The 26,999-nt window shown below is 41.9% G+C and overlaps 1 protein-coding gene across 1 annotated transcript in view; it reads left to right on the forward strand.

Annotated features, from left to right (window-relative positions):
* The window catches only part of SEMA5A (semaphorin 5A), a 657,104-nt gene that overhangs the window by 490,326 nt on the left and 139,779 nt on the right, over nucleotides 1–26,999 (forward strand). The window contains exons 14-15 of the mRNA XM_048839567.2: nucleotides 2,535–2,678; nucleotides 11,765–11,912. Coding sequence (XP_048695524.2) covers nucleotides 2,535–2,678; nucleotides 11,765–11,912 — 292 coding nt within the window. The remainder of the gene's footprint in view (nucleotides 1–2,534; nucleotides 2,679–11,764; nucleotides 11,913–26,999) is intronic.

Genomic DNA, 26,999 nt, shown 5'->3' on the forward strand with positions numbered 1-26,999 from the left:
TGGCCAAGTTAGAGGGTGTAGGATTAGCAGACTTGTGCTGACAACTGGTGATAGTGAAGGAAGTGGGTCTAATTTGATCTGGAGCTCATGTTTCAAACTTTTTTTACACCTAACTCCCAAGTTAAAACTTGTTCAGTGGTCTGTTCTGTTCATTTCCAGCAGTTCCTTCTTTTATTACTTTCTCTAGTCCATTACTTATGCTACGCCAGTAGCAAATACTTTAACTTCCGAATCATGATATTTTTGCATGAATCACAACAGATGTTATCCGGCATGTAACGGTAGACAAAATGATTCCAGCTGATACAAGATGCAATAATGAATGAGTGTAAATAGTTAAGAAAAATCAATACGGTGCTTACAATTGACTGTAGAGTAGAGAATTGTGAGAAGGAGAGAGGATAAGGATACTATATGAAGCTAAACAGTTGAACAAGAGTTATTAGGTATCTGTTGTTGCTGAAGTGTGGACTTGGAGGGCTAGAATTTTAGAGGTATTTATTTAGAGGTGTTTAGGCATTGCTGCACTCACTTCTGCAACGTCTCACTGATTGAGAAGCCTAAATTTTTAAAGGGATTTAGGCACTTAGATAGTCGATGGGATTTGGACTTCTCAATGCCTAAATCCTTTCTAAAATGTGACAGGCTCCTAAATCAAATGGGCATTGCAGCACTGAGTGCAGCAATGCCTAAACACCTCTAAAAATCTGGGCCTGAAGGCTTAGATGGGAATAGAGAAATACTCGGAGGCTCACCAGAGATATTATCATAGTCACTCCTGCTAACATTACATCATCTCATTTGCATAACCACTCATACTAATAATTGATTTTCAGAGGTACTGTACTGGGCACCCAAAGCTCCTATTGATTTTAATACATCTGAAAATCATGCCATTCATACTAATCCTTACAGTAATCAACCCTGTTTTGCTGTTCAAAGTCAGTAGTTGTTAACTATGATATTTTTCAGGCAGTCATTTTCTGTAGTGTTAAAATTCTGGGTCCATTAAAACAAGGGAAGATTCATGCAGTGCTCACATAGCAATAAACCATTAGTAAAAGTTAAAACTGCACTTTTTTGGCCAACTATTGAAATGATCTGACAAGTTCAACATTTTTATCCTGTTGTAGAATTGAACCAGTTGAGCTTTTTAATTTTTGAATCATTTCCCAATAGAGTAAAACAATTTGTATTATATTAACCTTAGTATTCTTTTTAAATGTTTATAATGAAATCTCAAGATCATAACATTGTTGAGTTTGATTTTTGTTGAATTTCTTATCTTTACAGCAATTTTCAGGTGTGAAAAAACCCAGTGGGATACTATAATGCATTGATTTCTTTAGGGTTTAAAATTTCTTTCCAGACATTTGTCATGATACTGTTCATATTGAAGTCATAGGAGTTAGCCACTGACTTTAATGGGAACATGACTGTGCCTTCTAGGGGTTTACAAGTATTAGAAATCCGTATTGATTCTGTTAGCTCTATCAGCACCTTTTGGTACTCTTACCCATAAGGTATTGTTATCTTCTTTGAGGATTTTGTGGAATTGTGAGCTCATGTAATTGTCTCTTCTTGAAATCTTACTTCTTCTGGAACTTGATTTTTTTTCTTTTTGTTGTTTAAAATTATCTTTTTCTCTTATTTTTTAAACAGCAGAGGAAGGGCATGAACTTGAAGTTTTAAATCTTCCTTAAAAGACATGCTATAAATAATGTGGACTGTCTAACTGAGCAGTTCTCAAACTTCATTGCACCGCAGCCCCCTTCTGACAACGAAAATTACTACATGACCCCAGGAAAGGGGACCGAAGCCTGAGCCTGCCCCAGCCCCACCACCTGAGCCACATTTCCTCGGGCAGGTTGGGGGGGGAAGTAAAGCCAAAGATCAAGGGCTTCAGCCCCAGATGCAATGCCTGTAAACTGAGTCCTGTCGCCCAAGGCTGAAACCCCTGGGCTTTGGCCCCGGGCGGTGGGGCTCCGCCTTTGGCTTCAGCCCCTGGCCCCAGCAAGTCTAAGGTTAACCCTGGAAACCCCATTAAAATAGGGTTGCTGCCCACTTTGGGGTCCTGACCCACAGCTTGAGAACTGCTGCTTTAACCTACTTGAGCAATATGTAATTCAAAATTATCTCCAAAAAGTTAATGTGGGCATTTAAATATTAAATGTATCCAGAATAAATTAACTGAGGAAAATTGAATTCCAATTTCTGTTGTTTGTGTTTTGGATTCTGAAATAATGTAGGAGAATGTCAGATTGCCCATAGGACTTTGTGGGTTTTATATTTGTTTGGTCATTGGGCCTATTTTAGCAGCAACATATCATATAGACCAGGTAGAAACAATGGGAAAAACAAGTATCAGAGGAACTTCTTTTTTCCACCAAGTGTTCTTCTGGAAGTTTAACTCCATACAGAATTAACTATCTCTGCAAATATTAATGGGCCAAATTCTGTTCTCAGTTACACCCATGTAGCTGCTCACTGTATATTATAACAGATGACAGAGCCAAGGCTTATTATTCTACTAGAAATGGGGGCTGGACTCCATGGACTTCCTGGTCACCCTGCAGTACCACCTGTGGAATTGGTTTTCAAGTCCGCCAGCGTTCATGCAGCAATCCAACTCCTCGGCACGGGGGCCGCGTGTGTGTGGGACAGAACCGTGAGGAGAGGTGAGTTAACTTTTCTCCACTGCCTGTTTTAATTTTTTCCATTCAGGTTTTCATGTTACATTTTTCTCTTTTACCTGCTTTCTCTTCCTTTTTTAAAAAAATTCCCAGTACAATCTCTTACTACAATTACTATTAACAAGGACATGGACTTCAGCAGTGCATTCAGTTTTCACTTATCTGAGTCCTTCCCGAACTGACTGAGCTCCCAGCAGTACTACTCAGCTGATTGTGTTGAGGCACTCCTCTCTACTATCCCTTCAGACTCTGAAAATTGATTGTAATGTGATTGAATTGCAAGTTGACCAGACTCAAAATCTGCAGTAAAGTGTTGTTAGATCACAGCACTGCATTACTGGTGGACTAAGTTCAATTTTTATATCTTAAATAAAATTAAGCATCAATACAGCAAGTGGGAAAGTTTTAATGGTTTTGTTTGTATCTAATAAATATACACCATACTGGAATCAAATATGTTCTTTAGTAAGTAAAGCTGAAATTGTTTGTGTGTATAGGTTTCAGAGTAACTGCCGTGTTAGTCTGTATTCGCAAAAAGAAAAGGAGTACTTGTGGCACCTTAGAGACTAACCAATTTATTTGAGCATCCAATGAAGTGAGCTGTAGCTCACGAAAGCTTATGCTCAAATAAATTGGTTAGTCTCTAAGGTGCCACAAGTACTCTTTTTCTTTTTGTGTGTATATTAACCTCTAAACAGGTTTCAGAGTAGCAGCCATGTTAGTCTGTATTCACAAAAAGAAAAGGAGTACTAGTGGCACCTTAGAGACTAACCAATTTATTTGAGCATAAGCTTTCGTGAGCTACAGCTCACTTCATCGGATGCATTCAGTGGAAAATACAGTGAGGAGATTTATATACACACAGAACATGAAAAAATGGATGTTTATCATGCACACTGTAAGGAGAGTGATCACTTAAGATGAGCTATTACCAGCAGGAGAGTGTGGGGGGGAGAAAACCCTTTGTAGTGATAATCAAGGTGGGCCATTTCCAGCAGTTAACAAGAATGTCTGAGGAAAAGTGTGTGTGGGGGGAGTGGGAATAAACAAGGGGAAATAGTTTTACTTTGTGTAATGACTCAACCACTCCCAGTCTCTATTCAAGCTTAAGTTAATTGTATCCAATTTGCAAATGAATTCTAATTCAGCAGTCTCTCGTTGGAGTCTGTTTTTGAAGTCTTTTTGTTGAAGAATTGCCAATTTTGGGTCAGAAATCGAGCCCCCCCCCCAGATGTTCTGGTTTAACTTGGATTTAAACTTGGAGAGTGGTCAGTTTAGATGAGCTATTACCAGCAGGAGAGTGAGTTTGTGTGTGTATGGGGGTGGGGGGGATGTGAGAAAACCTGGATCTATGCAGGAAATAGCCCGACTTGATTATGTAAAGAGTTGTCACTTTGGATGGGCTAGCACCAGCAGGAGAGTGAATTTGTGTGGGGGGGTGGAGGGTGAGAAAACCTGGATTTGTGCTGGAAATGGCCCACCTGTTGATCACTTTAGATAAGCTATTACCAGCAGGACAGTGGGGTGGGAGGAGGTATTGTTTCATATTCTCTGTGTGTATATAAAGTCTGCTGCAGTTTCCACGGTATACATCTGATGAAGTGAGCTGTAGCTCACGAAAGCTCATGCTCAAATAAATTGGTTAGTCTCTAAGGTGCCACAAGAACTCCTTTTCTTTTTTCAGAGAGATTAAAGTGTTCTCCGACTGGTTTATGAATGTTATAATTCTTGACATATGATTTGTGTCCATTTATTCTTTTACATAGAGACTGTCCAGTTTGACCAATGTACATGGCAGAGGGGCATTGCTGGCACATGATTGCATATATCATATTGGTGGATGTGCAGGTGAACGAGCCTCTGATAGTGTGGCTGATGTGATTAGGCCCTATGATGATGTCCCCTGAATAGATATGTGGACACAGTTGGCAACAGGCTTTGTTGCAAGGATAGGTTCCTGGGTTAAACACTTCAAGTCAGCTTTTAACTTGGTCTTTTATTTCACAGTTCGTTGCTTCCCCCAGTACTAGATGTTTTGTCATACTACCTCAAAATGTAGTTTGGTCTTTTGATTCCATCATTCACACATCTAAGAGACTCCAATTTATTATTACCTTCCATGAATCCCAACAAAGAAATGAAACATTCATTTTGTATATATATTTAGACAGACTACTGCATTGACATGTATTATCTTGTTTCCAGGGGCATCCTGTCAGCTTCAGAAGAAATAGCAAGCTGCGATACAATCATGTAATAGTGTTTAAAATTCTGAGTGCATGAGCCATCAGTTCCAAAAAATGTATAAGGATCTATTTTTTCTTGGATGCACACTTAAAATTTGCATTAGTGTTCCTGTAAGGTACACTCACAGAAGCAAGGGAAAACTGAATTTTTTTCACTGAATCTGCATCTTTCCAGTGATGTAGATAATGAGAAAAATTAGGTTAGCAAGTCATTCCAGTGGACCAATGTTGCACACCACACTGCTTTTTTCATAGAAATTCTAGGAATCTGCCCATGTAACACAAAATTAAGAGGGCGAGTGTCCTAGAAAATGTGCACACTTCTGGCTATTTCAGAGCAATGCATATTTACCATTCTTTGGTCAAAAGGCCAAGATTTTTATATGCTGTAATATACTCTCGGCAGATAGGTTATCCAAATAAAAAGCTGCCCCCAGCAAATATGGAACTTTAACTAAAATCTCATAGCTCTCTGCCAGCCTGAACACCAGTTATCAGTTTTGTTGAGATGACTGGTCAGTACAGCGCAAAAGAAAATCTGAGTGAGTTTATACTAAAAAGGAGTTGAGATTTGAGTAAAATCCACAGGGTGAGTTTTGGTTAAGTATTGTGTCATTTTTTGTATTCTAATTGTCACATGGATTAAAGGATAAATAGACATTTTAAAGAACAAATAGTAATAGGTATATATCATGGGGGCTCGGCATGTCCAGCATGGGCCGCCCTCATTTACGCAGTTCAGGGTTGATACACCTCATCACAGAGTCATCGAGAATCTCTGCTCAGTCAAGCTATCACAATCAGGAACTCTGGACCCATGGGCAGGGCAGAGAAAACAATCAGTCTATGGCCTCTGGGACTCCTGGCTGGGACAATCAATAGCAGTTTGGGGGCCCTAATCCCCTGGGCGGGGAGGAGTAAACAAATAGTCTGTAACCCCTGGGGCGTGACAGCAAACAGTCTATATCAAGAGTCCCTGGTAGTCACATATAGTGGCAAGTGCAGGGCAGTGGTAGGGGAACCCAGACCCACCCTACTGCACCGGGTTCTGACCCAGGGCCCTGTGAAGCTGGTAAACTCCCTATTAAGGATAGAGGCATTTGCTCATAACATGTTCCCTAGTAGATGACGTGCCTCCCTAAAGGGGAGGACAAGTCACCTCCCCACGTGTCTCCTCCCCCCTCGCTCTCCATATCCCCTCCCCACCCCACATTACCCACATGGGGGAGAGGGGTTCTATCCTCCCGCTGCACCAACTTGTGACCCTCCCCTTGCAGCATGTTCAGCTGCTTTCCCTGGAAACCAGGCCCGGGCGGGCAGTGGGATGGAGCCGCTCCTGGTTGCTAATCTGTGCAGCGTAGCCAGCTACCTCAGAGAGAGCCTGGCTGGGGAGGGGCGGCAGTGGCAGCCCACTCCCTGCGCAGGCTTGACTTCCAGGGACAGTGGCCGAGCATGCTGTGGGGAGGAGGCACCAGCTCGCTTGGCTGCTGTCCCTGGAAGCCAAGCCCTGAACGGGGGATAGCCCACTGCTGCCGCCGCCAGTTGCTCTTCCAGGCAGCTGCTGCGCTGTACCGGGCAGCATCCCAGCGTGGCTGGAAGAGGTTCTGGCCCCGCCCCTTCCATTCCCCACCTGGGAAGGCTGCTGGGGGCGGGGAAGGGCACTTGACCCTGCATGCACCCTCAACACATTGCCTCTTCCTACCATAAAGCCCATCTTGGGCATCTCCTTGGCTGGCAGTGGCTTGGCGTTCCCATCAGTTTCTGCAGCTGGCTGTTCCTCCACAGCGTTGTCCAGGTCCATGGCCTCAGTAGTCTGAAGATTCGATGGTTCCTCTGCAGGAACTTGCAGCACACGTCCTTTCTCCTCCTCAGCCAGTTGCTACTGAGCTGAGTTGACTCCTTTTATCTGTCCCTTCCACCTGGAGCACACACAGCGAGGGAGAGGGGGCGTGGTCTCCTGAGCCCACAATGATTGGTCAGCCCCACTGGCCCAGTGAGTGGTCAATAAACCCTGTCACAGTATAGAAAATAAGAAATTATTTCAGTGAATCAGAAATTAAATGCTCACTATTGAGACAGTGGGTACTCTAGAAAAGCACATTGTAAAAAGGGCAATGATATATGGAATACTTCAGAAAATAAATAATATTAAATTACAAGGTCCAGATGGTGGTATTGAAGTGCTCTGAAGGTTCAAAAGATTGAAGTAGTTGAGTTACTTTAAAAAAAAGTAAAAACAACAAGGAGTCCTTGTGGCACCCTAGAGACTAACAAATTTATTTGGACATAAGCTTTCGTGGGCTTATGCTCAAATAAATTTCTTAGTCTCTAAGGTACCACAAGGACTCCTTGTTGTTTTTGCTGATACAGATTAACACGGCTACCACTCTGAAACCTTAAGAAAAAGTATAACAAAATCATTTGTAGAGCTACTTTTCCAGACGACTGAAGTACAACCTCACTTCATTCCCCAGGACCACCTTGGTACCAGGAAAAGTAATTGAGGAAATCATTTTAGAGCTATAATGCATCTTAAAGAGCAAAGTATACTAAGGACAAACCAGCGTTAGATTTTGTAAAAATAAAACTGCTTTCCTTGTATCTTAGAATTTGTTGAGCTGGCAAAAGAGTGAACACAGGAGAACCAGTGGATATAATGGGCTGGATTTACCACTTAACTCCAGTACCAACTGAGTTACACCTGCATAAAACTGGAATAATGCATTGTTAAATTAGGCCCAGATGTTTAGGAGTGCTGAGCCAATAATTCACAACTAACAATTTACAAAGAAAGAGTAACTTTTTTTCCGGCTTCCAGAACAACAGCAAGGAGATTCTGATTTATTAGGTAAATTGGAAAAGAAGGGGATCAATATGAAATTTGAAAGGTGGATAAGGAACTGGTTAAAGGGGAGACTGCAACGGGTCATACTGAAAGGTGAACTGTCAGGCTGGAAGGAGGTTACTAGTGGAGTTCCTCAGGGATCGGTTTTGGGACCAATCTTATTTAATCTTTTTATTTCTGACCTTGGCACAAAAAGTGGGAATGTGCAAATAAAGTTTGCGGATGACATGAAGCTGGGAGGTATTGCCAATACAGAGAGGGACCGGGATATCATACAGGAAGATCTGGATGACCTTGTAAACTGGAGTAATACTAAAGGATGAAATTTAATAATGAAAGTGCAAGGTCATGCATTTAGGGATTAATAACAAGAATTTTTGTTATAAATTGGGAACACATCAGTTGGAAGTAACAGAGGAGGAGAAGGACCTCAGAGTATTGGTTGATCACAGGATCACTATGAGCCGCCAATGTGATATGGCCGTCAAAAAAGCTAATGCAGTCTTGGGATACATCAGGCAAGGTATTTCCAGTAGAAATAAGGAGGTGTTAGTACCGTTATACAAGGCACTGGTGAGACCTCACCTGGAATATTGTGTGCAGTTCTGGTCTCCCATGTTTAAGAAGGATGAATTCAAACTGGGACAGAGAAGGTCTACTAGGATGATCCGAGGAATGGAAAACCTGTCTTATGAAAGGAGTCTCAAAGAGCTTGGCTTGTTTAGTCTAACCAAAAGAAGGCTGAGGGGAGATATGATTGCTCTCTATACATATATCAGAGTGATAAATATCAGGGAGGGAGAGGAATTATTTAAGCTCTGTACCAGTGTGGACACAAGAACAAATGGATAGAAACTGGCCATCAGAAAGTTTAGACTTGAAATTAGATGAAGATTTCTAACCATCAGAGGAGTTAAGTTCTGGAATAGCCTTCCAAGGGGAGCAGTGGAGTTAAGAGACATATCTGGCTTCAAGACTAAGCTTGATAAGTTTATGGAGGGGATGGTATGATGGGATAGCCTAATTTTGGCAATTAATCGAGCTTTCACTATTAGCGGTAAATATGCCGAGTCACCTCTGATGGGACTCTAGAGAGGGGGATCTGAGTTACTACAGAGAATTCTTTCCTGGGTGTCTGGCTGGTGAGTCTTGACCATATGCTCAGGGTTTAGCTGATTGCCATATTTGGGGTCGGGAAGGAATTTTCCTTTGTGTGTATGTGTATGTGTGCCATTCTCCCTTCTGCCCTCGTCACTGCTGTAGACAGTCTGTGCTGAGGGCAGCAGTTACACAGATCTTAGTTTCTTACATTGCTTGTTTTGCTGAATTACTGTATAGTGTAAGCCCTCTGGGTCCTGGGAAAAAAATTAAAAGGGAGAGAGAGTGTGTGCAAAAGGCAATAAGAAGTTACTGGCTAACTTGAAATGCAGCCGGAAAGAGGCTTAATAAAACGTGGCTCAAAACCTCTTGCTACAACACAGTTCCCAGATTTGCCCCTGTAATTGATCTTTAAATATAAAAACATATCTGATGATTTTGGAGCTTGGCTGGCTGAGGTGAATCTAAGACTTGTGTGCTCTGATATTTTCAGAAGGGGAGAAAAATGCAAACCCAGCTCTGTGGCTGATTTTGCTTTATTAAAAGTTAAGCAGATTGTATAAGTACTTTGTGATTTTTGTAGCTTCAGATATATCTTTAACTGGACTTGACTAGCAGAATTCCAGCATTCCTAACCTTTCAAATACTTCGAGTATCAGCTACAAAGTTAATTTGGTAAAGTCTTGTTTCTCCCCTGTGCTTACTTGAGAGAGAGCAAGAAACATGACAAGTTGACATTTGAAAATGGGACTTGGTATTAAAAAAAAAAAGGCACTTCATTTATAACACATTTTATGTGACATGAACCTATAACTTCTTGGCTTCATGTCAAAGATTCATTTTATTGTATGTCTGTGTCTCAAACTTCATTACAATCACTCTACTAAGAGCAGGTGGAATACTGCAAAAAATGCGTGCACGTTGCTTTGAATAATAAAAGTATGAAATTTCTTCTGTCATCATATGTGATCCCTTTTACTCTATTCTCATGAACATTCATATTAGCAAACTTTTGTTCAACAATTGATCACAGAGAAGAGTGTCACAAACATGCATGCAAATGTGCGTGTGTGACTGTTTTCGCACAGAGAATGTTTGTAAATCCATTGTGAACATTCTGAAGGTTTGGAAGCTATCAGAGCAGAACCCCATGATGTGACTTAGGTGACCAATTACAGTGTGAACAGTAAATTACTAATAGTGAATATTCAAAGAAATAGGTGAATAGTTTATAAACAGTACACAGGCTGAAATATGTTTGGACAACCCATTTCTTGATAATTTGATTTAGCAAATACATACAAATAGGAGTTTTTCTCAGATAATTCTCAGAGAAGCGGGGGGGGGGGGGAAGAAGTCTCAATTAATCAAATGCATTATGTGCTGTGAATAGTTTGCCCTGCTCTACGTACACATAAAACCAGATTTTGGTCTCATTTTTCGCATGCAACCTTGTTAGTTTCAGTGGTGTTGCACTGGCCAGAAAGCAAACTTTACTCTCTGAAGCAGAATCCCACATTTAAGATAAACCTACATCTACATGTGCAGTACAAACACATACATACATACATACATACACAGAGCAATTGGTTCTAAACATTCAGAGGGCTTGTCTAGGTAAACAATTAGTGCGCAGCACGCTGGGGTGTAAACCTACAGTATACTAGCTTGCCACTTACTAACTTCCTGTGTGGATCCTGCAACTGTGCACTAAAAGGTACCTAGTGCTTTTTGATCTGTTCCACTTTGAAATGAGAGTAGGCCATTGCGAACTAGGGAACTATTAGTGCACAGTAGCAAGGTCTACACAGACAGCTAGTCTGTGTGGCCAAACTAGTGCACCGTAGATTTACACCCCAGCTTGCCATGCACTAACTATTCATCTTGACAATCCCCAATATTTTAGTAATAAAGAATTATAGGTTGAGGTGTTTAGGGATTTGTGAAAGAAAGGTCACTGCCACTGATGCTATTGAAGACAACAGTAGATTTGTAACATCACTATTTGTATTCAAGTATAAAAAAAATGAGATCGAAATATTAATGTTAATTTTCATGGCAGGACAGTATAAATGGATAGAAACTTGTTGAGTGGGTAAAGGGAAAATAGATAGTAGATAACCAGTACATCAACAGTAGGAAGGAAGTGAGGAAGGAAATTGTGTCCTGTATGATTTTGTTCAGGCCGGACAAAATCCATGGAGTAGAATTTGGCTTCTCCCTTTAGATAGCTATCTGGTCTTCTGATTCGGGTTGTTTGTAGCCCACTGGGAAAACCTAACTAGGTTACAATGATTAGAAACACACTTTAGAGGTAAAAGCAATAACATAATCAAAACACCATAGTATTCCTATGCTTAGAATCATGTTTTATCTCTTATTTTATCTATAACATTAACTACACTGGGACAGTTGAAAAGCAAACTCAGCTATATTTGAATTGGAAAAAGAAAGCTTGCTTCTTCTAGAAAAGTAATGCCAGCATAGACGTCTACTTACCTAATCCATGAACCAAATTCTACCCTCAGATATCTGTGTATGTTACTTCTACAAAAGTAGTGATTGATCTAACTACTATGGTAAATAATATGCTACCAGTACAATAGAGTAGGTACATTAAATAGATTGTAGAAAGAGATTAGACAATGAAGAAAATGCTACACCCACAGTATTATAAAATACAATTCCATTAATGGTTATATACTATATATACTTGTGACTTTTTTTTTTTTTTAAAAAAGGGTTCAACAAATAAATATAAGGCCATCAGTGTAAAACATTTCCATATGCAAACATCTTTCTAAATAATGGAAAATGTAGAAGTTGGAGACCTTTTGTTGTACTAAATAGTTTCTTTTCCCTCTTGCTTTCCCTTGTCACAGATACTGCAATGAGCACTTGCTGTGCCCTCCACATATGTTTTGGACAGGCTGGGGTCCGTGGGAACGTTGCACTACCCAATGTGGGGGAGGGATTCAGGCTCGTCGCAGGATGTGTGAGAATGGCCCTGACTGCCCTGGCTGTAATGTGGTGAGTCGCTTCTATGCCTTCCCATCAACAAATACTTGCATGTTTTGCAAACATTTTGATTCATGAGTGTGTATTTATAGCTGTATTGTTTTTATTTTACTGAGAGAAATTCATGTTTGCAAGTTAGAGGATGCTGTTATACAACATGAGCTAGATGAGAGACCTCCTAAAGGAAAGTTGTTACAGATGGGGATTTGTCATAGGCATATTTATTTTGTTTGTTGCAAACTAGGAGAAAAATATGCTCACTTTGTTCTAGTCAGAATTCTGTAAAAGTAGAAGAGGAATATGGGTCCTCGCATATTGGACCAATTTTTAAGTTTCCTAAGTTCAGAGGATAAACTTGATAATTGTGAAGTTTGTCATTCATTGACCGTTACCTTTTTGTTAGACCACCAGAAGGCCTGTTCAAAACATAATAAAAGGTAATTTATAATATTTTTGTTTTGTTTTTTTCATATGTCCTTACTCTGTTACTTTTGACATTTATGCCACAAGTGAAATTTCACTTTTGCAAGCAGATTGAACACTTTCAAAGGGTTTCTTCTCTTTCCTTGACTCATCTTTACGAATTAACCAAGCAGTCTTAAATTCTGCAAAGTCTTTCAGAATATTTTTCTTCCAGTGGTGACAGGCACAAAGGAAAATGTATGACACAGATCGGTGTTTAAACTTCTGTGACTGGTGCAGAGAAGTTAGAATGTAATCTGTAATTTTTCCATATAGATCTTTCTTGATAATCGTGTACTAACATTATATGATTCATAAGGCTGAGCAGTATTTTGGATTTAAAATAATTTGTTCATGGTCTCAAATAAAAATTGCATACCCCAGATAGCCTTGGGAAATTACATGAGTTAGGAAGAATGTTATGAGGTGCTTTGTCAGATCTTAGAATTGACCCAATAAGATTATGTTACTGGGATTTGCAATCTGATTCCCCTCACCAGTGTCATTCTTAAAGTGTTGTAAAACGATAGCATAGTCTAGTATATTCAAACAGTTCCTACCCAGTTCAGCTACTGCATGCTTACGTTAGACAGCTCTTTGGTTTAACTGTTTCAGTAAAACTAGTAGTTTTATCTCTAAGAGACCCCCAAACAATTAAATATAGAATCACATACATGTAGGGCTGCAAGGGACCTTGAGAGGTCATTTAGTCCAGACCTCTGCACTAAGGCAGGACAAAGTATATGTAGACCATCCCTAACAGGTGTTTGTCTGACCTGTTCTTAAAAAAACCTCCAGCCTCCCTTGGAAGCTTATTTCAGAGTTTCACTATCTTTGTAATTAGAAAGTTTTTCCTAATATCAAACCTAAATCTCCCTTGCTGCACATTAAGCCCATTTCTTCTTTTTCTACCATGGAGAACAACTGAGCACTGTCCTCTTTATAACAGCCCTTAACGTATTTGAAGACTATGATCAGGGCCACACTCAGTCTTCTTTTCTCAGGATTAAACATGTCCAGTTTTTTAACCTTCCTCGTAAGTCATGTTTCCTAAACCTTTTAAAATCATTTTTGTTGCTCTCTTCTAGGCTCCTTCCAATATGTCCATATATTTCTTAAAGTGTGACACCTAGAATTGGATACTGTATTGCAACTGAGGCCTCACCAGTGCTAAGTAGAGAGGGACAGTTACCTCCCATGCCTTACATACGACACTCCTGTTAATACACCCCAGAATGATATTCGCCTTTTTTGCAGCTGCATCACATGGTTGACTCCTATTCAATTTGTGATCCACTATAAACCCCTGATCCTTTTCAGCAGTACTACTGCTTAACCAGTTATTTATTCCCCATTTCATATTTGTGTATTTATTTTTTTCCTTCCTAAGTACAGTGCTTTGCACTTATCTTTATTGTAATGTGTCTTGTTGATTTCATTTGTCCTGCTATGGTAGAAGGACAGGAGACACTGGAGGTGATTTTAATTAGGCTGCAACTTTATTCTTACATATTTGGAAGTACCTGGCAGATAAAATTGTACAGAGTTCCATATACAATTCCATATATTCAGGGGCTGCCATCATCTCTTCCTATTTCCAATCCTGGCCCCATCCATCCTGCAGCTTGGACCCTGCTCCCCTCGTATAAAGGTTATGGTGGGGGCTACAATAAAGGGGAAGTTGACTCCCCACCGTACCAGTCATAGGAGCCCTAAATCCCCTTTCTCTGCTTCTTTAAAGGATTCCTCCTTTAAAACCTTTACCATCCAATTTTATCTGATCACCATATCCATTCCCTATGGAGTACCTGCACTGGACATCTGCCACAAGCTTACATAATGAGTTGTGACATTATAACCCAATTTTCAGCCCTGCCCCTTCCCTATCCCAGCAGGTCCGTAACCAGCTGTGGGGAGGCGAAAAATCCACCTTGCCTCAGCCAATCTGGCAGTCAGGGAAAATTCTTTCCTAGCCCCTCAAGAAACGGGACAACTGGTGTAATGTCCACAATGGATAATTATGAGACCTGATATTTTAACTATTTCCATAGGTTGGAGGGTGAGTTCTGCTATCCTGGTCTGGATTAAAGAAGGCTTTTCCGGCACTACCTTCAGTATAAATATCCCCCCTCTCTTCCAGTCAGCTGGGGCTGGGGGCAGCATCCCCCATTCGCTGATCTGGTCCAGCTGTACTGCTTCCTGCTTCTTTACCTGAAATGGGGAAGGGGGACTTAAAGAGTCAACAACCATCTTCCTACCAGCCTGCGGGACAAAACCTATCCCTGCAGTTAAAGCGGAAAAAACTCACCTTCTCCATCCATCCCGGCAAAGGGCCCCACTACTTGATACACGGTGAGGGTCTTCTCCCACTTGTCGAGGACATTTTGAATTCTTATCCTGTCGTCCAAAGAAAACCAACTCTCCTACCCTACACAGTGTCATCTGTGTATTTTATAAGCATACTTTCCACTCCATTATCAAAGTCATTAATGAAAATGCTCAACAGTATCAGACCCAAAATAGACCCCTGTGGGACCCCAGTGTGATAGCAAACCACTTATAACTACTCTAAGTATGATCTTGTTACTCTTTGAGTATGGCCTAAAATAGTATCACTACTTGGGTGGGGTGGGGCTGAGTCACATGGGAGGGTTACATGCCTTCCCTTTAGCTGGCACCCCTCCACCCCCCTTGTGTTCCTCCCATGAGTTGCTTATGTGCAGAGCACCCATAAGAAATAAACTCTACTGGTGCTGCTGCTACCAACAAAATTATAATGTACGCTCTGTAAATTTCCATGTACTTGGAAGACAAAGAATTTAAGTGCAATGACTAAGTGTTGTTTACTAAGCCTCAGTGAGTCTGGAACGAAAATTTAGTATTGAATCAACAGTTTCTTTACCATAACAGAGTTCTAAGGGATACCCAGACACATACCAGAACTACTTTATTTGCATATTTCTTGCTAAAAGATCGTTGCCCTAATAGGAAAAGACCAATTAAAATATTTTTATGACTTGTTTTCGTTGTTGATTGGCTCCAACATTTATGTTCATAAAATATTCTGATGAAAAAGGGTAATCCTATCCAGAACAGAATGCAGTGTATCCCACTGAGGGATCCCACTATATCCCACTTGTCTATATAGTGCATTAGTGTGCACCAACTGGATGTAAATTCTACTGCATACCAGCTTGTCATATACTAACTGGCCTGGTAGACCCTGCTGGCATGAACTAAAAGTGTTTTGGTTTTGATTTAACTCCATAACTTGAGATCAGGCCTCAGAGATGAGTCCTACTCAAGGAAGGTTTATGAGTTAAAGATAATATACAGAATCTCTGCCCCTTTATTTCTCTCTTTACGGCTCAATTTTCATTTACTTTCAGACTTCCTGACCTTGCTTAACTCTTTATTTCATACTAATCAACCTTATGTAGCTTATCCAGAGACCTTCAGCTGAAGATCATTTTGTTTTGCCTAGTGGCCCAGAGCACAGCAAAAAGGCTGCCAAGTTTGTTTTCTGAATGGTTATGAAGCTGTGAAAAGAAACAAGTTTGAAAGTAGGTAAACCATTTTAGGCCAGGCTCGTCCCCACTAAGTACAGTTTCTTAAGCAAAAAGAACTCTGCTCAGTGGTTGACATATGGTGGGCAGATTTGCTATCTGGTTGTCCCTCACAAGCATGCAAGTGGGATCTGCTTGCTCAGTCATCTTCAGGGCTCAGATTGGGCCAGTATACGGCAGCAAGGAGTATCAGCACTTTTGTTATGATCTCTTCAGAATATAAGATTTACTTTTTCAAAATGAAGTCTCTAGCTATTTGGGATGTTGTGGTACATACACTTGGTTCACATTTTTGAGGCTAACTGACGCAGTGACATCAGGCTGCATTTTAGAACCTGAAATGACAGCTCTGAGATATGAACTGTCCAATTCATCTCAATGGGTGTTAACTCAGAGGCCAGAAACCGCCAAGCCTAAGGAGCCTAGATGATCCCCATTAGGTGTTTGAGCCCCGCTGGTGGGGATGCATCATGAGGGAATGCCAACTTCACTGAGAGGAAACCAATCACAAGGAGCTCAGCAGAGACAGTGGGCGTATTCAGACTCCACTGAGGACAAGCTGAGATGAGAGAGCATGTATGACCATATTTTGAACAATCTGCACGCTCTCTTGTGAGTGGTGTCTCATTTTATGGATGGAATTTAGAAGAACATTGCCACTTTTTCTCCCCAACTTGATCCCTTTTTGTCTTTAACCAAAAGTGTGGTTTCAGCATCTGACTAAAGTAAGCCCCCTCTTTTGTACACGCTTGAAGCTATGTCAGCATGATGCAACTGTGCTTTTTAGTAGGATGAGGAAGAGGAGAGACCATATCACAAGGAAAGAAACTGGTAATCTGGTTTTGTTGGCAGGCTTTTCCTCTTCTACTTCCCACCCACTTCTGCTTGTGGAAATGTCTGTAGAAAGTAGGGGAAAGCAGTCTTTATATAAGGCTAAAACCTGATAGTTTTCTTGCATCCTGAATTCTGTTAGATACAGTTGAGAGTCAGAGGAATTTTTTGTTTTATTTGCGTGTTGAGGAAGAGGAGAAGAATATTGTATACAGAATTTTGTTTAAATAAATTCCCAGCCTGCCTGTCTAAGAAGTGATCAAGCTGTAAAGAGTGAGAATCTTTAAATCAGTCTTGCTGGAGTTGGGATAATTGTCACTCCTGGTCTACATCTTTAACCTAGGTCAACCTCGCTATGTCACTCAGGGATGTGAAAAATTCACACCCGTGAGAGATGTAGTTGAGCTGATCTAAACCCCAGTTTAGACACTGCCTGGTTGATGGAACAGTTCTTCCATTAAACTAGCTACTGCCTCTCGATGGAGTTGATTAGCAATGGGAAACCACCTTCCACTTCTGTAGCAAGTATTTACAGCTAAATCACCATAGCTGCAGCTGTGACACCATAGTGCTTGTAGTGTAAATGAAGCCTTATGCTCAAAAAAAGAAGCATAAAACATCATTAGAACTAGGAAAGAGTTTCATATGCACAACAAATACTTGGTGTGTTTTTATAATTTTCCGTATAAAATGAGATAATTGTTGAATTGACTTGCCTGGGAGACAGACTATGACTTAAATTTCAGTAAAGTGAACTTCCTCTCAGAAAGGTAAAGATGAGAAATAAAGTAGGCCCATAAGTGCAACCGATGTCTGAGGGCAATCTTTTGAAAACTTGTTAATTAAAACAATTGTTCTTACTTGTGGTAAAAAATGTCTTTTTCTCTCCTACTGTTAATTATTGTAAAAAATTTATTTACATAAAAACAGAATGGTTGTTCCTTAATAATTCAACTCTTCTGGCTGCTTATTCCTCACCTCATGTTATTCTTCTTTGCGTCTGACACCATAATTTTCTCCACAGAAACTCATAGTAATGTTACAATGTATGTGCCCAGAATTGTTTCTGAAGACAGTATTTTTAAAGTTGTCCATTACATGCTAGTATCTTTTTTTAAAAATATAAAGGGAAATACATTAAAAATATGCCAAAAACTAGAAATACCATACTAGAAATATGGTATTTCAAAGCTGTATCACTTACTGAAATTTCACACAAAACATGAAAATAGATGACCAAAGGCCAATAACAAAGACATGAACATGGAGTATGGAGTATAAGATAACTGTAAATCTTCATGATGTAAGAGAACTATACCATAGAGAATCTTAAAGGTCAACAAGAAAAACTTTGAAATCAATATGCTGAGACAAAGGGACCCTCTGAAGGTTAATCAAAGTTAATATAGTATGCTTGGAGTTGTCTAATGCCTGATAGGACTATTGCGGTCAAATTTAGCAGCAGTTTAAAGTCTGGCAATAGAAATCTTAAGTAGATCACAAATCACATGTTACTGTAAGGTAGACAGGAAATACATGAGAAACAGAGGGCATTGTGAAAGTCTGTGGATAGAACTGGTACATCATACTCATATACATTGTACATTTGCTTCAGAACTTCCTTCTTTCCCCCTGAGAAACATAATCTCAGTTGAATTTGCTTCTGGCTAATAATGCAACTAATAACTAATTTTTAGACACTCTTTTCTAGAATAAGAACTCTAGGCTGAGTCTCAACTAGGCTGACATATTGTATTATTATACACTTGTCCATAGTCTCATTTCTCATCATACTAATAGTATAAATCCTTTTTATATCTATGGGAGAGAATCTGCAAAACTGAATGTGCTTTTGGTGCCAAAACTAAGTTAGTCAGCATTCTGTTGCTGAATAAAGCAAAGGAATTATATTTGCTTGTCTAAAAATAATCGACTGTAGCACTTGTATCTTGTTTCATCTTCAAGAAATTCTGATAATGAAAAATATTTACATCCCAAAGTTTCTATTATGAATCAAGGTGGAAAATAATCATACTTGAGAAGACTAATGTCAGAAATGTTCTCTTTCATTCTTTTATTATGACTTTAAAAAGGAATTTGGAGATGGGGTCTTTGAAAAGGACATTGTCCATTAGAGGAGGCACAGCCTGCCTCACAATATGTGCTTAGTTTCAAATATAAATTCGTGATGTTTGGTCTGGGGAGATGAGAACAGAAATGAAAATTGTTATTATTCTTTGTTGTGGTGTATTTTTTTAAATTTAAGCTAAGGGGAAGGGGAAATAACCCCCCCTTGCTCTCCCATACCCCACAACACACACGCCACACAAACTGTGTGTAAAAAAAAAAATAGAAAGCGCACACAAAAATAAGATACAAAATAATCCAGGTTCTCACACATTTGCCAACCTCATCACTTTGCTTTTTATACTACCTTTTTCTCCCATCCTTTGTCCTGTCTGTTCAAAGTATAACTGTTTCCTGTGTGTTTTTAAAGTGTCTGGCACAATGGAGACCTGATATAAGTTGAACCTATAGGCACTGCTGTAAATCTAATAATAAATAATAAATTAGACAATGGTAAAAACATTACAAAAATAAAATAACACAGAAGAATTATTTTCAGAAAATCACATCTAGCATGTGCACATTGACTAATGCAGGAGTGGGCAAACTACAGCTTGTGGGCCAGATCTGGTCCCTAAGGTCTTTGGATCTGGCCCACGGGACTGCCACCCCTGTGGGACCCTGGGCCCCGTGCCGCTCTGGGAAGCGGCCGGCACCACGTCCCTGCGGCCCCTAGGGGAGGGGTGGGGCAGAGGGCTCCACGCATTTCCCTTGCCTGTGGATACCTCCCCCAAAGCTCCCATTGGCCAGGAACTGGGAACCGCCAATGGGAGCTTCAGGGGAGATCTCCACAGGCAAAAGCAGTGTGTGGAGCCCTTTGCGCCCCCCACCCCCACGGGCCGCAGGGATATGGTGCTGGCTGCTTCCCGGAGCTGTGCCGGGCCAAGGACCAATGATACTGCCAAGAATGACCTTGAGCGGATCACTGCGGACTATGTGGCTCTGGGAAGAAGGATAAAGGAGTTGGAGGCGCAAGTGGTGTTCTCGTCCATCCTTCCCGGGGAAGGAAAAGGCCTGGGTAGGGACCGTCGAATCGTCGAAGTCAACGAATGGCTACGCAGGTGGTGTCGGAGAGAAGGCTTTGGATTCTTTGACCATGGGATGGTGTTCCACGAAGGAGGAGTGCTGGGCAGAGACGGGCTCCATCTTACAAAGAGAGGGAAGAGCATCTTTGCCAGCAGGCTGGCTAACCTAGTGAGGAGGGCTTTAAACTAGGTTCACCGGGGGAAGGAGACCAAAGCCCTGAGGTAAGTGGGATAGCGGGATACCGGGAGGAAGCACAGGCAGGAATGTCTGTGAGGGGAGGGCTCCTGCCTCATACTGGGAATGAGGGGCGATCAACAAGTTATCTCAAGTGCTTATATACGAATGCACAAAGCCTTGGAAACAAGCAGGGAGAACTGGAGGTCCTGGTGATGTCAAGGAACTATGACGTGATTGGAATAACAGAGACTTGGTGGGATAACTCACATGACTGGAGTACTGTCATGGATGGTTATAAACTGTTCAGGAAGGACAGGCAGGGCAGAAAAGGTGGGAGAGTAGCACTGTATGTAAGGGAGCAGTATGACTGCTCAGAGCTCCGGTACGAAACTGTAGAAAAACCTGAGTGTCTCTGGATTAAGTTTAGAAGTGTGTGCAACAAGAGTGATGTAGTGGTGGGAGTCTGCTATAGACCACCGGACCAGGGGGATGAGGTAGATGAGGCTTTCTTCCGGCAGCTCACGGAAGCTACTAGATCGCATGCCCTGATTCTCATGGGTGACTTTAATTTTCCTGATATCTGCTGGGAGAGCAATACAGCAGTACATAGACAATCCAGGAAGTTTTTGGAAAGCGTAGGGGACAATTTCCTGGCGCAAGTGCTAGAGGAGCCAACTAGGGGGGGCGCTTTTCTTGACCTGCTGCTCACAAACCGGGTAGAATTAGTGGGGGAAGCAAAAGTGGATGGGAATCTGGGAGGCAGTGACCATGAGTTGGTTGAGTTCAGGATCCTGACGCAGGGAAGAAAGATAAGCAGCAGGATACGGACCCTGGACTTCAGGAAAGCAGACTTCGACTCCCTCAGGGAACGGATGGCCAGGGTCCCCTGGGGGACTAACATGAAGGGGAAAGGAGTCCAGGAGAGCTGGCTGTATTTCAAGGAATCCCTGTTGAGGTTACAGGGACAAACCATCCCGATGAGTCGAAAGAATAGTAAATATGGCAGGCGACCAGCTTGGCTTAATGGTGAAATCCTAGCGGATCTTAAACATAAAAAAGAAGCTTACAAGAAGTGGAAGGTTGGACATATGACCAGGGAAGAGTATAAAAATATTGCTCGGGCATGTAGGAATGATATCAGGAGGGCCAAATCGCACCTGGAGCTGCAGCTAGCAAAAGATGTCAAGAGTAACAAGAAGGGTTTCTTCAGGTATGTTGGCAACAAGAAGAAAGCCAAGGAAAGTGTGGGCCCCTTACTGAATGAGGGAGGCAACCTAGTGACAGAGGATGTGGAAAAAGCTAATGTACTCAATGCTTTTTTTGCCTCTGTCTTCACTAACAAGGTCAGCTCCCAGACTGCTGTGCTGGGCATCACAAAATGGGGAAGAGATGGCCAGCCCTCTGTGGAGATAGAGGTGGTTAGGGACTATTTAGAAAAGCTGGACGTGCACAAGTCCATGGGGCCGGACGAGTTGCATCCAAGAGTGCTGAAGGAATTGGCGGCTGTGATTGCAGAGCCATTGGCCATTATCTTTGAAAACTCGTGGCGAACGGGGGAAGTCCCGGATGACTGGAAAAAGGCTAATGTAGTGCCAATCTTTAAAAAAGGGAAGAAGGAGGATTCTGGGAACTACAGGCCAGTCAGCCTCACCTCAGTCCCTGGAAAAATCATGGAGCAGGTCCTCAAGGAATCAATTCTGAAGCACTTAGAGGAGAGGAAAGTGATCAGGAACAGCCAGCATGGGTTCACCAAGGGAAGGTCATGCCTGACTAATCTAATCGCCTTTTATGATGAGATTACTGGTTCTGTGGATGAAGGGAAAGCAGTGGATGTATTGTTTCTTGACTTTAGCAAAGCTTTTGACACGGTCTCCCACAGTATTCTTGTCAGCAAGTTAAGGAAGTATGGGCTGGATGAATGCACTATAAGGTGGGTAGAAAGCTGGCTAGATTGTCGGGCTCAACGGGTAGTGATCAATGGCTCCATTGTCTAGTTGGCAGCCGGTGTCAAGTGGAGTGCCCCAGGGGTCGGTCCTGGGGCCGGTTTTGTTCAATATCTTCATAAATGATCTGGAGGATGGTGTAAATTGCACTCTCAGCAAATTTGCGGATGATACTAAACTGGGAGGAGTGGTAGATACGCTGGAGGGGAGGGATAGGATACAGAAGGACCTAGACAAATTGGAGGATTGGGCCAAAAGAAATCTGATGAGGTTCAATAAGGATAAGTGCAGGGTCCTGCACTTAGGACGGAAGAATCTAATGCACCGCTACAGACTAGGGGCCGAATGGCTAGGCAGCAGTTCTGCGGAAAAGGACCTAGGGGTGACAGTGGACGAGAAGCTGGATATGAGTCAGCAGTGTGCCCTTGTTGCCAAGAAGACTAATGGCATTTTGGGATGTATAAGTAGGGGCATAGCGAGCAGATCGAGGGACGTGATTGTTCCCCTCTATTCGACATTGGTGAGGCCTCATCTGGAGTACTGTGTCCAGTTTTGGGCCCCACACTACAAGAATGATGTGGATAAATTGGAGAGAGTCCAGCGAAGGGCAACAAAAATGATTAGGGGTCTAGAACACATGACTTATGAGGAGAGGCTGAGGGAGCTGGGATTGTTTAGTCTGCAGAAGAGAAGAATGAGGGGGGATTTGATAGCTGCTTTCAACTACCTGAAAGGGGTTCCAAAGAGGATGGCTCTAGACTGTTCTCAATGGTAGCAGATGACAGAACGAGGAGTAATGGTCTCAAGTTGCAGTGGGGGAGGTTTAGATTGGATATTAGGAAAAACTTTTTCACTAGGAGGGTGGTGAAACACTGGAATGCGTTACCTAGGGAGGTGGTAGAATCTCCTTCCTTAGAGGTTTTTAAGGTCAGGCTTGACAAAGCCCTGGCTGGGATGATTTAACTGGGAATTGGTCCTGCTTCGAGCAGGGGGTTGGACTAGATGACCTTCTGGGGTCCCTTCCAACCCTGATATTCTATGATTCTATGAAGGCAGGCAGGGAGCCTGCCCTGGCACCGGTGTGCGCTGCTGCCACTCCAGAGGCGCTCCAGGTAAGCAGCGTCAGGCCGGAGCCCACATCCTGCACCCCACATCCCAAATCCCTGCCTTGAGCCCCCTGCCTGCACCCCGCACCCCTCCGGCACCCCAACTCCCTGCCCTGAGCCCCCTCCCGGACTACGCACCTCTCCCTGCACCACTGCCCTGAGCCCCCTGCCACACTGTGCACCCCCTTCTGCACCCCAACCCCATTTCCTGATCCCCCTCATACACCTCAGACCCCTCCTCTGCCCCAGCCCATTGCCCTTATCCCCTTCCTGCACACTGCACCCCCTCCCACACCCCGCACTCCGTCCTGCACCCCAACCCCCTTCCCCAGCCCTGCATTCATGGCCCTGCATGCAATTTCCCCCACCAGATGCGGCCCTCGGGCCAAAACATTTGCCCACCCCTGGCTAACGTCATGTTCAGAAGTCCAGTTAGAAACCTGTCTGGACTTTTGCCCATGCAGTTACCGACTTTGCTTGCACAGTTATGCTGAATGTGACATTTAAATTGAGCACACTGCTGTATGCATGTGAAGATGGGGCCCTGTTCATAGTGCTTGGTTTTTCAGTTCCTAGCAATCAAATTACTGAGTGATTTATTTTATTTTTTTGAAATGTTTTTTAAAATGTTTGTTTTCTTTTTGAAACAAACATTGTGCTAGACATCATCTTTAGGAGTCAAGTCATTTAAAAAAATGTTTAAAATCGGAATAGACTCTCGGCTGGTGTAAATTGTCATAGGTCACCTGAAGTGGTATAATCAGGAAGGCCGAAATACAACTGGAGTTGCAGCTAGCAAGGGATGTGAAGGCTAACAAGAAGGGTTGCTACAGGTATGTTAGCAACAAGAAAAAAGGTCAGGAAAAGTGTGGGACCCTTAAAGAATGGGGGAGGCAACCTAGTGACAGATGATGTGGAAAAAGCTGAAGTAATCAATGCTTTTTTTGCCTCAGTCTTCACAGACAAGGTCGGCTCCCACACTACTGTCCTGGGCAACACAGTATGGGGAGGAGGTGAGCAGCCCTCACTCGTGAAAGAATAGGTTAAGGACTATTTAGAAAAGCTGGACATGCACAAGTCCATGGGTCCAGATGCAATGCATCTGAGGGTGCTGAGGGAATTGGCTGATGTGATTGCAGCACCATTGGCCATTATCTTTGAAAACTCAGGGTGATTGGGGGAGGTCCCGAACAATTGGAAAAAGGCAAATAGAGTGCCCATCTTTTAAAAAGGGAAGAAGGAGAACCTGGGGAACTACGGACCTTTCAGCCTCACCTCAGTCCCTGGAAAAATCGTGGAGCAGGTCCTCAAGGAAACCATTTTGAAGCACTTGGAGGAGAGTAAGGTGATCAGGAACAGTCAACATGGATTCACCAAGTGCAAGTCATGCCTGACCAACCTGATTGCCTTCTATGATGAAATAACTAGCTCTGTGGATGTGGGGAAAGCAGTGGATGTGATATATCTTGACTTTAGCAACATTTTTGATATGGTCTCCCACAGTATTCTTGCCAGCAAGTTAAAAAAGTATGGATTGGATGAATGGACTAGAAGGTGAATAGAAGCTGGCTGGATTGTCGGGCTCAATGGGTAGTGATCAACAGTTCGATGTCTAGTTGGCAGCCAGCATCAAGCGGAGTGCCCCAGGGCTTTGTCGTGGGGCTGGTATTGTTCAACATCTTTATTAACGATCTGGATGATGGGATATATTGCACCCTCAGCAAGTTTGCGGGTGACACTAAGCTGGGGGGAGAGATAGATACACTGGAGGGTAGGGAAAGGGTCAAGAGTGACCTAGACAAATTGGAGGATTGGGCCAAAAGAAATCTGATGAGGTTCAACAAGGACAAGTGCAGAGTCCTGCACTTAGGACGGAAGAATCCCATGCCCTGCTACAGGCTGGCTAAGCAACAGTTCTGAAGAAAAATACCTGGCTGTGATGATTTAGTTGGGGATTGGTCCTGCTTTGAGCAGGAGGTTGGACTAGATGACCTCCTGAAGTCTCTTCCAACCCTTCTATGATCTTCTATGATTCTAAGTTAATGGAGCTATGGCAGTTTACACCAGCTCAGGATCTGCTGCAGGGTGCCCATATTGAACTGTGTCAGTGACTTCCAGCTGCTTTGTGATCCTTTCTTTCGTGGACTCTAATTTGACATTGGTTTGAACTCTTCCAGGCAAAGGCAGGTAGAAGAATTCTCTTAAATGGCCATTCCAATTTTTAAATTCAAATCCTAATAGTGTCATAAGAACATGAGCAAACTATGAAAACAGATCCCATTCCATTTCATTACAGATATACTCTCATCCAAGAGTTTTTCTCCTCTTTAAGCAGCATTTAATTTAAACATTGCATGTGAATAGACAGTGCTCATTTCTGGGGATTCCAAAGTACTGTAGAGCAACAATTCACTGTCTCTAGAACTCTCTTTTGATGTTCACCAAGGGTTTCTTGTTGGTATGCGCTGGCCTTAATTTAAACAGCAGTGGTGTGACTTGTCCATATCACTGCACAGCATAAAGTTGTTTGGAAGAATGACCAAATCTTAGATACATGTTAATTAAATCTTTTGGAGAGTGTCCAACCAATTTGTCTTAATAATTAAGAGGACTAGGTTTTCTGCTTTTGATTGTGTGTGTGTGTGTGTTTGTAATTTCAAGATCATTCAACTGAGATGTAGGTATGTAGTTCCTAAATCATCTGCCCATCTGAAATATGTAGGTTAGTGACAGTTATGTACAAATGTAAGCATAAATTCCAGGAAAAAAAGAATTAAGCTCTTAGATGCTGTTTGTACCTTGTTTGGGCATCATATTGTATAGTGATTGGTCTGATCTAAGAGAATGCCCCCCATTATTATTTCTTGAAATTATTTTATCATAGTGGCAAAAGGAAAGTCACAAAAATGCCGAAGATATAGTTTCTTCTAGACTGAGTTCTGAGTTGCGTTGGGTAGATAGAAAGATTAAGAATTAAAAAGGAATTGAACATTTGTATGGATATTAAGAATATACAGAGATATCATAATTAATGACAATGAAAAGATTGAAAGGGATATTATAACTCATGCTTCAGCGCTTAAACCAGTCTCTGACTACTGGAGATCAGAATGAGACCTATGTAGAGCAGATTATTCCTATTGTAGTGTTCTCATGCCATTCTCAGAAGCATGGTTCTGACCACTGTTGGAGACAGGATGCTGGACTAGATGGATCACTGGGCTGATCCAGTATAGAAATTCTGATGAGCCATTTTACATTAACTAATCAGATTGCTTGAATCAACTCTTTAACACCTTATTCCTCTTATGATTGCTTTGATTCCTATTAGATTTACCATAATATGGTTAAAATCCCATTGTGTAAACAAATTTCCCTACCAGAAAATTATTCCAAATCGCATATGTGAACATGAAGAGTAACACAAAGCAATGGTTTTGTTTCACATTTTGGTCATTTAAAAGGCCCTGTGTCCTTCAGTAGGACATTACTGGGTTGAGTGATGGGTTAGGCTTGCATCAGTAATATGTGCTGTTACAGTTATAACTGCACTATTGCAGGAGCTGTCCAAGTGTGCAAGATTGATTTGTTAGCCAGGCTAATTGGCAGCAGTCCTTAGCCATCAGAGTGCAATTACACAGAACTCTGTCCAAATTTATGAAATTTATCTTCTGGCCTGTCTCTTGCTTTCATTCATTCTCAGAGCATCATAGTGATTTTTAATTTATTGGGCTGTGATAGGATTTTTCTCTTCATTGAAAATAATATCACTCAGCCATTTCCTTCCCTTCACTGTGCCAGGTTCAGAGCACATTTTAAATAGTTTTGGGGTCATTTATTTATGTAGTTATTATAAGAGCT

Source organism: Caretta caretta, chromosome 2 (assembly GCF_965140235.1).
Source record: "Caretta caretta isolate rCarCar2 chromosome 2, rCarCar1.hap1, whole genome shotgun sequence".
NCBI lineage: Eukaryota > Metazoa > Chordata > Testudines > Cheloniidae > Caretta > Caretta caretta.